The 17,236-nt window shown below is 36.2% G+C and overlaps 1 protein-coding gene across 1 annotated transcript; it reads left to right on the forward strand.

The window, feature by feature from the left end:
• The first annotated feature begins 681 nt into the window (after positions 1-681).
• On the forward strand, positions 682-16,831 carry LOC145677618 (protein takeout-like). Its single transcript, XM_081748069.1, has 5 exons — positions 682-721; positions 11,746-11,838; positions 13,757-13,904; positions 14,761-14,894; positions 16,824-16,831. Exons 1-5 carry the CDS (start codon positions 682-684, stop codon positions 16,829-16,831), a joined length of 423 nt encoding a protein of 140 aa, XP_081604195.1.
• The last annotated feature ends 405 nt before the right edge of the window (positions 16,832-17,236 follow it).

Genomic DNA, 17,236 nt, shown 5'->3' on the forward strand with positions numbered 1-17,236 from the left:
TGCAATAAGGTGAATTCAGTTGTAAGCTTTCGAAATGCCACAAAAAGCGCTAACGTTAAAAGAAAAAATCGAAGTGATTGATATTTCTAAGAAAGACAACTGTGGTGTGCGAAGGACAACTGAATATTTTCGTATCGGTAAAATACAAGCAACTGAGATAATATATTACTTTGAATATTACTTTATTTACTGATTTACGTAAGAAAATATTGAAACTTCTCCAAGGCGGACACCTCTCTATAGCGGACAATTTTTGGTTCCCCACGGCTGTCCGCTTTAGAGAGGTTTCACTGTATATATATATATATATATATATATATATATATATATATATATATATATATATATATATAGAGAGAGAGAGAGAGAGAGAGAGAGAGGCTGTTAATGTGCAATGTTTGGGAGGTAAATTTACTTATACAGTAGGCAAACGAAATAAATACCAGTAAATATTTCCTCGGAATCGCGTAGTTTCAGAGATATAGGCTGCTGAAAGCGTGGAAACATAAAGTTTAGAGGTGAATATCCTCAAAACCACTAGCCATTCAGCTGATGCGACATATTATCGTTGTACATCCTTGATATCCTCTATCCAAAAATGCATAATTCAGAATCTTCTGTTGACGGTGCAAGGGGTTCCTCCACAGGAACTGAAGAGTTTTGGACATTCTGTTAGGATAGATGGATCCTATTTATGATGTAATGAAAGATGCCCCAGTAGGTAACAGAAACTCGTTGACATAATATCCATTTCTTGATCAGAACCAAGATAACGAGCTGTTTTTGGTGTGTGGTTCGTGGTTACGTAAGCACAGAAGAGAACGATTGTGACTGATCAAATGAAATTAAATAAAATCTTCAGTCTAATATCTCACGATCATACCCTGAGCGTTAACGGAGATAGATATTTAATGATTTTAAAAGAAGTAGCGCTTAGACAATGGGGAAGAAAATGGAAGTATCCCTCGTAAATAAAAATACAGACACTATGTTCTCCCACCACAAAGCCACTTGACTTGGGTTTCTTTTGCGGTAGAAATGAAATGAAATGAAATCTGTAACTTTTACGTCCCACGCTTATACCGGTTAGGCTAAAGGAGACGGTGATGATGAGAAATGAGTGAAATAAAGACAGTGGTAGGAAACGGGAGAACCCGAGAAAACCCACGAGCACGGTGTTTGTCCACCACAAAGTCCACACGGCGCGACCTGGGATCGAACCTTGACCCCAAACACCGGAGTTGAACGCTCTACCACTGAGCTACCGCTCCCCCTAGCACTGACTTACCATGCATCCCTTCTTTCCCTTCTTTGCAGTGGACAAAAGGTTGTTAACAACGCGCTGGAGGTTGTTATTATTACTACTACTAAGTATTCTGATTGGTACTACTGAGTATTCTACCTGGTACAAGTAAGTTGGCAGGTCCAGGGACTAATGAGTTTTTTTTTTTTTTTTTTTTTTTTTAGGTTCGGGCCTGCAATAGTTTTTCCATGTTTTTTTGATCCTCAGCTTCCTATTTTAATTCCCAATATCTTCTTATATTTTTCAAATCATCGATCACTTGAACTCTTCTTCTGTGTGAGGTGATGACATTAAAACAGAAAATTGATTGTGAAACAAAAAGTTGAAAAGGGTGTGTTAAGGAAATCGACTTCGTGCATAAATTAACTTTACATACGGATATTGGCAAGGGCGACAATACTGCAAAATTGCGGTGACAGGCGGCCCATTAAAGAGCACAACATGGACTTTTCCACCCTCTGGACAAACGTGGGATTTCCTTCCTGACTTCATGGGATTTCCTCTTGTTATGCCCCTGACTTGTATTTTCAAGTTACTTACCTTCCCTGAGATTTTAAAATTAACATTTATTTATTTTTTTATTTATCGACACAACAGGTATTGCTGCCCAATTACAGTGTCTACATATGCAACTTGAATACATAATGTTAGAGTATGACGTGAAACTTGAATGCAAAAATTAAATTATAATGAACCTGATGCTTGAATATAGAATATTAAATCAAAGTAACACATTGTACTTAAACTTTTTTTCTTTTTTTACAGAGCACTCAATATTAATTGTTGAGTTGATTTTAGTTTAGCGTCCCTTTCAGCAGCGAGGCTATATGAGATGTGGACATACTGATTAACGTGGAATCCGAACCACATGAGCTCCCGCCAGGAATCGAACCCGGGTCTCCCACGCCAAAGGCGCGTACGCTAACCGCTTAGCCACGAAGGAGCTCTAATACACTCAATATTAGTTTTTTGAATGACTTTTCAGAACAATGAAATATACCTACATCTTCATAACTTATATGTTTTATTGTATGTAGCACAAAGTCTCCATGTAGGTGACATATGTAATGTATTCGTTTGTTCCTTCCTGCAGTAGAATAGGCCACTATTTCCCTTGCGTGTTTTGAGGTATGGAACCTGGATCATTATTTTTTGTAATAATACCCATACAGTCTATTTCGTTGTGCAGATGTCTGTTTAGCTAAAGGATGTCGTTCAACATCCGTCTTTGTTCTAGTGTCTGAAGTGTAAAGTTATCAAGTAAATTATCATACGGTTCGTATTTGGGTAATGTCCTGTCCTCTTGTATGTGAAAAAACGTATGAATTTCTTTGTATTTGCTCTACCTTTTGACTACGTGTTTTCACAGAAGTGTTCCAAAGAAGTGAGGCATATTCAAGTTTGCATCTTATGTAAGAAAAATAAAGCGCTTGTAAATTCTTTGGTTGTTCTGATAAGAAACCCAAGGTTTCGATATACATCCTTGGTGATATTTATCTTAGATTTTTATCACACCTAGATCTTTATTGATATTTAGTTTTTCTAAGCTTGTCCCATTAATCGAGTAAGTAAAGTCATACGTTTTTTCACGTTTACTGTACGTCATGGTTTTACACTTATTTATATTTACGTCAAGTCCATTGGTAGTACACAATTTAAGTATATTAGTCAGATTCTGTTGCAAGAGTAGACAGTAATATATAGATTTCACATTTACGAATATTTTTGAACCATCTGCAAAGAGTAATTTATGAGAGTTATGGATATTATTAATAAATAATAAAAACAAAAGACGTCCAAGATTAGATCCTTGAGGGACTCCGGAATTTACACAAAAGTTTTTAGTTTTATATTCTTTATACAGAAAGGATAGTCTACGTTCACGGAAGTAAGATTTTAAAAATATACATATCATGGGGGACTAAAATTGAAAGTGGCAAGTTTCTGAATTAGTATGTTATGATCCACAATATCAAATGCTTTATTAAAATCTATATATTACATCTACCTGCACATTATTATCGAAGGATGAAGTGTGAAATCTGAAATGATGGTGAGATTAGTTATCGTGGATCTCTTCTGTAGGAAGCCATGTAGATATATTGATATTGAAGATTTAACATGAAATATGACCTGATCATAAATGACACTTTCAAATACCTTTGCAATTGTTGGTAATATAGCTACTACACCATAGTTTTCTATGCTATTTCTGACATCCAACAGTGATGGCCTTTAGTCTAAAAGAGCGAATGATTAACGAATGATTTTTAGAGTTAATGGAACGACAACGTGGTAGGAAAGGGAAGAGCTCTAAGAAAACCAACAAACACGAATTTTTTACCAGTATCCGACAATAAATATCAAATGGGAAGCAATCCTTAGTATCGGGCTACGCGTAATCAAACATACGTGCAAAGCACTAGTGTTATAAATATATTAACGTTAACCAATGAAGGATGTGATGTTCACAAACCTTCGTGTCCGTTTGCAATTGTGGATAGCACAATAAGATAGAGGAATAAGTGAGAATCACGTTTATTTTGACTGTACCAAGATACATTGGCCATTTACTAGGGCAGATCGCATATCTCTCGATCTATTGTTGGAAACAGTGGTGTATGATGAAATTTTACTTTGGGTAAGCATTAGTAATAGAGGCGGCTCCTGAGGGACATCACAGCGGCAAAAATTATTTCTTTCTCTTCAAACTAAGAGAAGAAGACTTTATTAATGTAATAATTCTTCAATATAGCAATTATTGCATTATTCAACATTGCCTTAATTTCAAGCAATAAAACTGCTTTTTTTCTTTTTCTTTTTTTCTTTCTTTTTCTTTTTTCTTTTCTTTTTTTTTTTTTTTTTACCAGAATGACTTTTCTCACGAGCCACCTCTGAATGGTATGAAACTTCTTGGTCTCTTTTCTCTAAATTCTAAGAACATTTAACAGTTTCTGAAACCAGATAGTCCAGAATCAGCTAATCTAGCTTCCGTAACGTGTTTTGTGAATTCGATGTTGCATTAACGAAACAGTCAAACAAGTCATGGTAAGTACCCGGCTATTTGGTAGCGTTTGCAAAGCGTATTTATTGCTCATGCGTACGCTTGGAATACGCTGACCATGTATTTAAATGTAGATGGATAATCACAAACGCGAAAACAATAAAAACGCGGAAAAGACGTCAGCTCGAGCGTATTTGGTGCGTTTCGGAACAATAGACCGCCTGCTGTTTAAAAGATGTCTAAAGAAAGGACAAAAAGGAAAGAAGTGTTGCCAGGCAAGGAGATTTTAAAAAGAAACAGCTGCTTGGAAGATGCTTTGTGCAGAGTATTGGAACTCTGCTAGTATAGACCTGGATCTAACAAAAAGACCCGGAAACCCTGACTGACTCACAGTATGATTTACAACTCTGGCAAAAGTAAAATTACCGAGTAGCCAATTTGACCGTGTTCCCTGTGGGGAGTAACGCATTCTCAAATAGCCATACGCTAATATTTGTTGCTTTGATCAATTTTGTTTCATTAACATACGTATGTTGAATATTTCCACAGCTATAATGAGAAAATTTGCAGTTGTACGCATCTTCATCTGTTTGAAGAATAAGTACCCTCATTATGACCTCCTGAAAACTGGTTCTTGTATGCCTAGAAAACAACAATTAAACGTTTCACAATATATATCTGTTTAGGAATACGCTCATTGTGTTGGTCAGGGACGTACTCAGAGGATGGGTTCTGGGAACCCCCCGGAAATCCCAACTTTCCTGTAAATATAGGGAGTGATTTTTCTAATTTTAATATAATAATAAATCCTCGTATTGACTATGGAATCCCTCCAAAACATTTTGACTCCTGCTGAAATAAATTCTTGCGTATTTGTCTGGTGTCACTGATCGCTTATTTCCGTTTGTTCATCATGCATATAGTTAATCCTGGATTTTCCAAGTTTTATTATTTTTTTTAATAATTACTGCTTGCAGATGACATTGAGAAAGATTGTTCTTTCGTGTACATTATTAATATAATTACATCCTTCATTCTTCCACATATTTTTGTCACTGAAAAAAAAATGTCAACAATCAGTCGCATACGCAGAATTTCGTCAATTGTGAAGGGTGTCTTCAAGCACTCAAACTGATATTCCTTGAGTAGAGCCTACAAGCGTGATTTTGGTAGAAATATGGTAAATGGCTATTATTCCATTTCAAGAGGAGTTTAAAATCCCGCACCCACACTGCTAGCAATATAGTTTGTTTGTAGAAAAATAACCACACAAAAAAAAATATTATCTACATTAATACGAAAATGTTTTCACTTTAGTGGAGGAGTTGAATAACTACTCTGGACAATTATCTTTCTTCTGATTTTCTTTCCCTTTCTTTTCTTTTCTTTTCTTTTCTTTTCTTTCTGTTTTCTTTTCTAAATGCTCGAGAAGTAAAATTAAATTGGCGAATACCTCAAATTATACAATCACAATTGCCTCTATTGCCATTTCTCACGCTCCTACCTTGTCTCCATTTCACAGGTTTCTTGCTTTCACTGCAATAATTAGACACAGCTACTGCATACCTTCCTCTATATAACTGCATAAGATTAAAGTGCATCACTACTTCACTCAGGCACGTAGCCAAGGGGTGGGTCCGGGGGGTCCGGACCCCCCCCTTCAAGACCAGAAATTAAAAAAATAAGGAAGGACGAAACAAAAAGAGACAAGAAATAGGAAGAATCAGCGTTAAAAATAAAAGATAAAATATAAAGATAAAAATAAAGCTAAAAATAAAAATATTTTTTTAACATCGCTTCCCTGTAGTATCTAACATGTTATTTCAAAAACGGTTTTCTACTGCTCCTTTAACTTGTCATTTGGAACAGACAGTAATTGACGGAATAAGAACAACAAAAAGTTATGTGGAAAGCAAGTCCTGTTAACATTTGATTCAACAGAGAAAGGAACGCAGATATAAAATATTTTACAAGACATTATTGGATACGTACTTTCTTTTTAAATAGTTGAGGTCATAATGAAAGGAAAATTGTTATATTTGGATGAACAGAAGAAGGAACGTAGATATTATAATTTTTAAAAAAATATTTTTATAAATATTTTTTTATTCGAGATTTCTTCATAGTTTGTTACTAAAATACTTACTAACATACATGGGCACCGATCCTGGGGGGCCGAGGGGGCCCGGCCCCCCAAAGGTCATGTGAGCCCCCTTGTTGTATTTATGAATATACAATACATTGGCATAATTTGAATGCAATTTGTCTTAAAATCCTCATATATGCCTTCTGCATCTGAATGGACCCCCCCAAATTTACAGAGAAATCGGCGCCCTCGCTAACATGTCCCAATTTTAAAGTCTTAACAAACCAATATATGTTGCTAGTAAAATAGTTTAAATTGATCAAGCCCCTGGTGTGATAACCACAATATTCATATGAAATTCCCCCCCCCCCCCCGTCATGAAATCCTGACTGAGCGAACCAATACAGTGAAACCTCTGAATAACGGACACCAATGGGACGGGAATTTTTGTCCGTTACTGAGAGGTGTCCGTTACAGAGAGGTTACAAAAATTTAATTTTCTCAATGGTAATTGTATGCAGTAATATACAGTAAATACATTTTGTATGAGCGTAAATACGTAAAATTCAATATGAAAATACGCCATTTAGTACATATTTGAATTACTGGGACGGATGAAGGAGAAATTAATTTCTGTTAAATAATATTATTGTTGTGGGATGTTTTAATATGTTCGTATACTGTAAATGATAATGCGTGTATGGTAATTTTCTTAAGGACATGTCATCACCCTGTAAAAAATCCATTAATTCACTTACCGCCTATATTAAAAGTAAAAATAGCTTTAAAAAGTATGCAATATTGTTATTAAATACTGAAAATGTGGAGAAAAACTCATCAAATTTCTTGGGGGAAAGTCTGTAGTAGTTGTCTGCCGTGTACATCCTACGGACACTAGTTTCTGTTTGAAATTTGCTTGCAACTGTTGGATCAATTGGAGAACTTCTATTTCACCGCGATTAATGGCAAATTTCTTTAATTGGTTCAACTGTTTGACACCAATTTGTACAAAAGAAAAATTTTGCTTTTCCAAAAAAGTAAGAGAAAAAGCATTGCTCGTTGAAAAATGTTATCGCAAAATAAACAATGTTCTTTTGTTATCTATGAAATCGTCGGGAAAGATGCAAGACCCAGAGGGAAAAGCACTAAATTTGTTAGGGAAGGGAAGATCCGCATAGAACTCTTGATCATACGAATAATTCAGCATGAGTGTTAGTGCTTATTGAAGATTTTCTAGGATTTCCACCAGAAAGCAGTTTATTGCGGGCAGATAAAAAGAAGCATTTCAAGTTCAGCTTGAAGTTGTTCTGTTTGATGATAGATACACTTGTGGGGAAAAAACTTTTCTCTCTACTGTCAAATATAGCAGAACCAAGAATAATTCCTGTCCGTTATGAAGAGGTTATTGAAACGTTTGGGGGTAAAAAAGGACTGTCCGCGTCCGTATCTGAGAGTGTCCGTAAAAGGGAGGGTTTTGTTCCGTAAGAGAACATATTTTTTGCCGGGACAAAAAAATCTGTCCGTATTATAGAGGTGTCCGTTATTGAGAGGTGTCCGTTAAGGGAGGTTTTACTGTATATGTTACCAGTAAAATAGTTTAGAATAATCGAACTCTGGTGTGATAACCACAGTATTTCATGTCTCGGACCCCCCCTATTACGAAATCCTGGCTACGTGCCTGCTTCACTGAATGTCTCAATTAAAGAGAAACACGTCTATACAATTTATAAGGGGTTATTATTATTATTTCGCTGATTTTAGTATAAATTTTGTTCAATACTACCACGAGAAAGGGTACTTTCTGGCATTCTTTCTGTTTTAAATTTCGGTACTGGTAAGCAATACAAACAATTACATCCAGCGCCACAAGCAAATCTAAAGAATGACGCTAGAGGACACACCTAGAGTTTATGCTATTGTGCTGCTCCTAGTGACAATATATGGAACTTACAACATCAATTCAGTTCCATTGTCAAGGAAGGGAAGCAAACGAACAATTTTGAAAATCACTTGGAATAAAATGACTTAAAGAAATATTAATGTTAAGTGTGTTGGATTTGGGCATGCATTGCTTACCTTACACATGAGAATCGCTGCTGATTGTAAAATACGATTTTTTTACAGTAGTCAGGATGGCGAACTACTCTACATCTGAAATATGGGACATGCACCTCATTTATGGAGAGCCACAATGAATCAGCCGGGAAGGAAAATGTCTACACTATGAACAGTTCCTGCATAGGAGGTTACCCTTAAACATTTTTCAACAACTTCATATTCGCATTGGGATCCACAACCTCTTTTACCACCGAGAAAGAAAATGATGATCTCGTAAAGTATACATGATTCAGTATAAGGAGAAGACACTTGCTAGTACATGTGATATTGACCTGGCGCTATACACTCACTATGTCAATGTTTGGCTCATCAGCAATAAACAAGAGAAGAATTCCTTACAGTTTTGGGCTGTGCAACGAAGGTTTTCCAAATCTCCAATCATTTTGGCAATTTTGTTAACAGTCTTCTGTAAACTATGGAAAAGGGGGAAGAAAGGGTATGTTCTGAGTTAGTAGCAGTCTGTTAACATCTTCTGAAAGTTTCCCATTTTCAATACCAGGTGAAGTGATTTAGAATTTAGGATTTAGATTTCTGAGCTTTCGGCATCTAAGACCATTTAGACCGTCAAGTTTGAAGGATGACATCCCTCGGCAAGAACACTATCCGGGGAAAGAAAAGGAGGAAAGGTTGGGGGAAGGTAGGAAGCGGCCTGGGACTTGTAAGGTAGGTACCACCCCGCCATTTGCCTGGTGTGAATGAGGAAAACCTCATTCAGGGATGCTTGTCTGAAAAACCTTTTTGCACTTTTTTGACTGAGTGCTCCCACGGGAATCGAACCTGGGATCTCTCGCACTGAAGGCGAGAACGTTAGTGACTACGCTACGCGGGGCCACACCAGTCAAGTGAGTTTGTTGTGGGAGAATACAGTTTCCGTTCGCGTTAATTTCATTTCATCAGTTACAATCATGGCTTTCTGTAGATATGCAACCTCTCAGAGTACACAAAAATCCTTCGCCATCTTGATTCTGATCAAGATATTTATGTTCTCTCAACTAACTTTTGTTACTTGCTGGGATATGGGACCACATGAATAGGTCCCACCTATCCTAACTGAATATCCGGAATCCCTCAGTCCCTGCGAAGGAATCCCTTGCACCACCACTACAGGGTTCTGAATCATTCATTTTAGGATAGAGAACATCACAAATATAATGCGATAACACGTTCGTCACAGCCCAGTGGCTAGTAGTTTTGGAGAAATTCACCTCTTAAACGCTTTTGGCAGTCTGTGACTCTCATACTAACCGATTCCAAAGAATTTTTACTTGTATTTTTTCTACTTTAATTAACCTCCCAACCATTGTTAACTGAGCACATTAACACTTTGTATATAGGGTGGGTACAAAGTTCATTTTCCCACTATATGAAGAAATATTTGTTTAGGGAACTGAAACTTCTTTGCTCTCTCTCTCTCTACCCCCATATATATATATATAGATAGATATACATATAGATAGATAGACAGATAGATAGATATAATACGCCTCATTTTGGACATGAAGGGGGTGAATTTGAGTTTAAACTGCATCAGAAATGCTAATATTCGTCCTAGCGACTCCGAAAACTATGGATTCGAAACTACTAATATCGGTCATTTTCGATAATTTTTTAAATATCTCCTTCTCCCCTCAGTTGCACAAAGTGAAATTATAAAAATCATTCTCGTCCCGAACTTCATCTATGTTGAAAATTTCATCAAGATCGGTCAGCCCGTAAGTTGCACCTTTAAGTGAAATAATATTAATAATAATAATAATAATAATAATAATAATAATAATAATAATAATAATAATAATAATAATAATAATAATAATAATAATAATAATAATAATAGGTCTAATAATAATAATAAAACTAGCCCGAACCTCATCTATATTGAAAATTTAATTTAGATTAATCTGATGCTTCAAGAGGTAGGAAGTCACAAACATAGTGACTTTCATTTATATACAGGGTGTTAATGAACTATACGCACAAACTTTAACAGGTGATTCCTGACATCAAAATAAGAGAAAATGTTCATATGGACCTATGGCGAAAAGTGCATAGTTTCAGAGCTAGGGCTGTCCAAAATCGCGAAAAAGCTGAATTTTCATAGGCTCTACTTCGAATTCCAGAAACTGTGAATGGTGGCTCTTATCAGTGTAAAGGAAGCCACGCATACGCAACCCAAATGTGCGTATTTCATCAATTGTCAATAGGTGTAGGGGGTATTCCCTAGAGGTGTAATTCTCAGATATGCTTTCAACAGAGTTTTCAGATATACCCTTATTTCAAGAATGGTCCAAAGTAGGCAGGAGGTAAGCCTTGACAGCAATAGACATCCAATGCTTTGGAGGGAAGTCGGAAATGTTAGGAAACGGCAGCTTTATGTTTTTCTGTGTTCGTAATAATGTGTGATGCGATGTATTTCGACGAGGTATATTTCACGTTTTCTTCACTTACAAGCATGCGTTTTCCCGAGTACAAGAGACCGTGCTGCTGCCGATCATTAATGCTTCCGACATCGCGCCAAAGGATTCTGTGTTTACTGCTGTGAAAGCTTATCGTTTGCCTACCTTGGACCAATCATGAAGTCAGAACATATCTGAAAATCCGGTTGATGCCATGTCTGGGATTTCACCCTGCAGGGAATACTCTGTAGACACATTGAACATTAATGAAATACACATTTTTTGATTGCGTATGCGTGAGTTCCTTTACGTTGATACGGACCACCATCCATAGTCTCTTGAATTCGAATTAGGGCCTCTTGAAATTTGAATTTTTCGCAATTTTGGACAGCCCTAGCTCTGAAACTATGCACTTTTCACCATAGGTCCATATGAATTTGTTCTCTTATTTTGGTGTAAGGAATCACTTCTTACAGTTTGTCGGTATAGTTCATTAACACTCTGTATATCCTAAACTCAGTGGAGGGTAACTGACCCATCAACCCCAAAGTGATGCGCCTGAATTCGATCGGTTTATTAACAGGCCTAAATTGTTGTAGTAGTTCTATTAATAATGAAGAGTTACTCTTCTTTTATTGGGCGGAGTTGGTAATGCTCAAAGAAAAGACTTTATAAATAAAACGATCAACCTTCAAAGTCAGATTGGGTCTCTCTGTCTTCCTTTCGTTTTTAATGAATGATCATTTAATTTTTTCCTCATATCTAGACTTTTCAAATTCCTTTGTTTTACTGTATATATACATAAAGTGTAAGATTTTAACCTGTTACATTTCTCTTACAGCAAAATATATCACTCCGTGCTCCAGAAATGATCCAGAATTGAATGCATGTATAAAGAAGTCAGGAAGCCCTGTAGTTCGACATATTGTCAAGGGTAAGTATTTTCTTTCTTTTGCAACCAAAATTCTCCGGAGACGAAATTAGACTCCTATCAATGTAAATTTTACACTTACAGAAACAAGCACAACAACTGTAGTGATGGTAACTGAAGACAAAGTAGAAAAATTACCGGGAATCAAGTATTAATAATACAATAAATTACTTTAATATGTCCATGAGGCTTTAATTATTATAGCTGCATTAATTTATTCATCGTTTTTCACTGCCCTTTAAAAACCTTCATAAATCCGATGTATGCTACAAAAAATTGTCACGATATTTTGGAAAGAGATTCGTCACATCAAGATAAGAGAAAAAGTTCATATGGTCGGAAGTGCAGAGTTTAGTAGTTATAGGGTGCCAAAAGCGTGAAAAATGAAATAGTATTAAGGTCCGTAGTTTCACTACTATAGGACCGATCGTAGTGGTGTCAAGGTTATTTTTCGACACAGTTTCCATATCGCTTGATGCACTATGTCGCATCGTGGGATAAGTTTGAAGATTCCCTTCAAGTAGAAATCTTATCCTAACGTATTCACGTTGTCACCAACTGTTTTACTTCATCGTCTGAAGCGAAGCGACGACCTCCTAGGTGTTTCTTCAAGTGCCTGGAACAGGTCAAAGTCGCATGGAGCGAGGTCCGGAGCTGTAAAGAGTGTGGTCGATGATGTCCCAGCGTGACTCCACTGCTTCAACAACGTAGTGGTCTTCTGGGCTGTATGCGAGCCCGCGTTGTCGTGAAGGCAGATGACGGCATCGGTGAGAAGTTCTGATCATTTCCTCCTGTTTGCTTTCTGCAATCGTGTCAAAGTCTCACAATATCGGTTAGCGGTCACTGTCTCCCTCTTTCCAAAAACTCCAAGAGTATGACACCGGCGCTGTCCCAAAACACTGTGTCTCTCACTTTCCCGACAGATGGAGTCACCTTACATTTCTTTATCTATGGAGAGGAGGGCGCTCTTTTGATAACCGCTTACTGTTGGGGGTGTAATGGTGAATTCATGCTTCGTCACCCGTGACAATACGGTGAAGAAAACCGTTAAGAACCGTTTTAAAATTTGCAGACTTGTCCCTATGCGCTTCTCCTATTTTGGTTGGACAGATTGCTTGGAACGTGGAGAACGCTTCCGAACATTTCCAATTCTGCCATCAGATGCCATAATGTGATCATACTGCCGTCCTGAATCAGCTCCTCCAGGCAAGCTGTGTTCACATCTGTTGATGCCATGATCGGTCGGCGACTGTGCCCCTCGTCAGTGATGCTTTCTCTACTAATCGCAAACTTTCGATACCATTCTGCCACATGCTGACGAGACATTAGAGTCTCTCTGTAACCCTCTACCACCTCCTGGTAAATTTCACCAGCAACTATTTGTTTCGCCCACACAAATCGAATAATTGAGACCAATTTTCTAAACGAGTCGCTAGTTGTGTTTACGTACAACAAGCGCCATAGGTTGTGTGTGACTGAAACACTGCATAGTTGCCAACTCCATGTATTAAAATTATCGCACACTTCTCATTCCTTTAAAATAGACAAAACTCCAGAAATATAGGGCTTGTAGCCTTAGGTTCTGATTCTACTCTTCGTATTAGTTAACTAGTCGATGTGTACAATTTCTGACATTTCGTTAATTAAAAATACTTAAATATGCGTGTTTTAATTTGAAAATTCCTTTCACTCAAAATCATTCACACTGGCATTGGCACATCATAATTTAGAAACTTCTAAAAGTTATTATTCATATATGAGTAGTGATGATAATAATGGTATAGGAATATATAATTCATTTTTAACAAGAAATATACATAGTTTTTATTATTGATTTATAGGTACTAAGAAACTATGATATTATACATACTATATGGATACATAATCTATTAATATCATTGTTTCTTTTTGTGTTATATAGGTGACCCACAGTATAATGTTCCTGCGATCGATCCTCTACACGTGGAAGAGATGATTATCAATCAAGGGTTTGGATCTGTAGTAATAAACCTAATATTTAAGAAATTTGAAATATTTGGACTCAAAGATACAGAAATAATTAATGTTAGGTAAGTTGAAGCTATTTAAAAACATATATTTTTTTATCTTGTTAAAATTCGGTAAAAAATATTTAATAATTGAGCTCAATGTCGATTGAACTCGAGAGCCTGGCTCACGCTTATTTATTGAGTTCAGTGCAGATTGAACTCTATACGCGGGCTTGTAGTCATTTATTAAACTCAAGTCAGGTTGAACCCGAGAGCCAGGGTGTCACGTATATATTCGTCTCAAGGCATATTGAACCTAAGATCAGGGCTCGTATTTATTTATTGAACTTTATGCCAAATTACTTCGAGAGACGGGGTTGCCCTTGTTTATTAAGCTCAAGACAGGTTGAACCCGAGAGCCGGGCTCGCAACAATTTTATTGAGCTCAAGACAGATTGAATCTGATTTGAGTTGAGTTCGTTTTGAGTACAGTGACCCTTTCAGTAGCACTGCTATGCAAGATGTAGGCCTACAGCTTAATTTGGGATCCGAATCACAGAGTTGCAGATATTACATTGTAGTCGCACTTTGGCTACAAAAGTCTTAAGCTGGTTACAGTTAAGAATGGGAACAAGTAAGAAATGCATTGAGAGACCAGAATAAACTAATTTTTCATGTTTCTTTTCTCCGGAAGTTAATAAAATAAGCAAGAGTAAAAATAAATGCATATGAAGGTGCCATTAAAAATTTTTAATGATATTCAGAAAAAAAAATAAGAAGTCTACTTTTCAAATAAAGCACAAGACACAACACCATGTCTAATAGTAGTAATGCATACCTGTAAATATACATACTTGACGCCGATAGTTATTTATAAATATATTTTGACCAAACAATAGAAGTGAAGTATGTTAAATAGACACTTAATTCATTTCAGAGCAGATTTGGACAATTCTGAGCTCGAAGTGGACTTTAAGATACCAGTATTTCAACTCGTAGGTCCTTACAATATATCTGGGAAGGTATTACTATTACCAATCGTCGGAGAAGGATTAAGTAATTTTACTAGTGGTAAGTACAGTATTGGTTACATTCAAAAAATGAATGTTCTTACAGAAATTATTCTGGGTTCAAAGAGTTCTACCAGAGTAAGTTCTATTTTTATTATATTTCGAGGTACAATGTTCACACACTATCTTCGGAATAATATATTAGGATTTGGAATGATGTTTCTGTTCATTAGCGGGATCTATGGCCTTCTAAACCCTTCATGTATGAAGAGCGACGTTCTCCGAAAACATACTTCTCTGGGTAGTGGGAAACGAAGGAAACATTCTGGAACCTTTGTTTTAGGTACCATTTGGCTGGTATGTATAAGGAAAACCAAGGAAATGCTCAATCAGAATGACTATCTTGATAAGACTTTCATAGCTTTTGACCGAGTATCTCCACTTGGAATCGAACCTGAACCGCTTTCACCAAAGGCGAGAGCGTTAGCGACTATGCTATACCGGGCCACTTGACTGAATTGAAAGCTTTAATAAAAATATAAAACCTGACCATAGCAAATAATTTTAATAAATAATAATGTTACGGTTTCTATAATGTATTAATATCATTGCATTTATCAAACACAGTACCTCTTCTGATGTGTCTTATGAAGGCAATTAAAAAATAAAACCTGACCTAAGCAAATCACTTTTAATAAATAATAGTGTCACAGTTTCCACAATGTGTCATTGCCTTTATCAGACATATTATCGCTTCATCTGATATGTCTTATCAAAAGAATCTACATTGTGGATGTGTCTATTTATTAAAAATGATTTGCTTTTGTCACATATTATTTTTGTTTGTAGCAACACTGTTCCAAAGCTAATGAATGACATTCAAATAGAAAGCCCGCTGTTGCGTGCTAATTGTCAAGATGAAATGAAACTGTCGCGTGTGGGTATCGGACACTCTAATCACATATTAATATTCAGTGCGTGATACCAATCGTCCGTATTGTGAAGAATGTACTGCATCCCACTGTGTATTTGGCATAATGTTTTAGAATGTCCAGAGTAAGACCTCAGAGAACGCTTAAGACACCCTAATTATTTTTTGTCAAGTGTTGGAGACAACCCTGTTTTTAGTGATTATTAGAGACCGGAGGTTAGGCAAAATGCCTATTCTTTAACATTAAAGATATGATCAAAAATAACGTTTTAAAGTTTATATTAGATGTTATATTTTTAATTTCAACCAATTTTATTTTGCCTATTTTGCCCTTTCCTTCCTAAATAATTGAGGGATTGAGCGCAACAGTGGTCTAATCCACATTTTTTAAAATTGGAGAAAAATCAAGTTAAACTTAAACACATGCAGTTTTTTGTACAATATACGAAAAGCAAGCACAAGTGGTTGAATGAGTCATACATTGTACATACATACAATGTACAAAAAAACACATGTTTTTAAGTTTAACTTGATTTTTCTCCATTTTCAAAAATGTGGGTTAGACCATTGTAGCGCTCACGCCCGCAATTGCTTTAGTGCCTAATGTTGCCTATTCTATGCATTTTCTTCAAAATAAGACCTTATTGGGCAAATGTATACTTTAGTGTTTCAAGAAAGGATTCTGCTTCTTCCGAGGCTGTTTGTTGTAGTAAGATGCCGTAAACCTTTGAACTACTGTGTACAGATAAAGTGCTGTAATACTTTGAACTACTGTGTATACTGATAAAGTGTATAAAATTTGGACTGTTATGTGTAAGATAAAATGCTTTATAGAATGTGTTTGCCAAATGTACATGGAATACATATCAAACTTCGTTTTGCTATATACAGTAAAATAAAATAACAAAGAGGTATGTTTCTATATTCTTTGACCATTATCTATCACTTGAATTTATTTTTTAATTCTATTGAGTATCTTCATTATTTCGAGTTATTTTAGTGCCTACTTTATAGCCTATTTTTAAATGTTAAGTGCCTATTTGCCTACCTATTTTCCAGGTTTTTAATGCCTAAACATCTGGTCTCTAGTAATTATATCTCACTTTTGTTCGGGCGTCTGAAATAGCTATCGTTCTCTGAGGCAGTATCCTTCTATCTTGCCTAACGTCTTGTCGACTACTGATTTTTCCAAGATAAGAATTTTCATTTTAGACGAGATAGAATTTCTCATCTTTCTTAATTCCATCTCCCTTAAAATGGTGACTAGGAAATTTCTGAACTAGATTATTAACCAACAGTACCACTAAATTGTGAAATCATAAATACTTCACTATATATACAACCCGCACCGGCATAGTATCAACATGGGTTTATAACCCTATTGCTCTTTTAAGGGCATGATTAAAAGGTTAATTATTTCAGGACAGCGGAGTATCAGCGAAACCGTACAGAACCGAATCGGCATAGGGCCA

The sequence above is a fragment of the Thermobia domestica genome, unplaced genomic scaffold, assembly GCF_964235325.1.
Source record: "Thermobia domestica unplaced genomic scaffold, izTheDome1.hap1.1 HAP1_SCAFFOLD_1116, whole genome shotgun sequence".
In the NCBI taxonomy this organism is placed as follows: Eukaryota; Metazoa; Arthropoda; class Insecta; order Zygentoma; family Lepismatidae; genus Thermobia; species Thermobia domestica.

Excerpts from the sequence above, each read along its gene's own strand:
- LOC145677618 (XM_081748069.1), top strand. The coding sequence starts at position 682 with ATGGATCCTATTTATGATGTAATGAAAGATGCCCCAGTAG. Across the intron at positions 11,839-13,756 it reads AGTTCGACATATTGTCAAGG|GTGACCCACAGTATAATGTT; the intron begins GTAAGTATTTTC and ends TGTGTTATATAG. Across the intron at positions 13,905-14,760 it reads ACAGAAATAATTAATGTTAG|AGCAGATTTGGACAATTCTG; the intron begins GTAAGTTGAAGC and ends AATTCATTTCAG.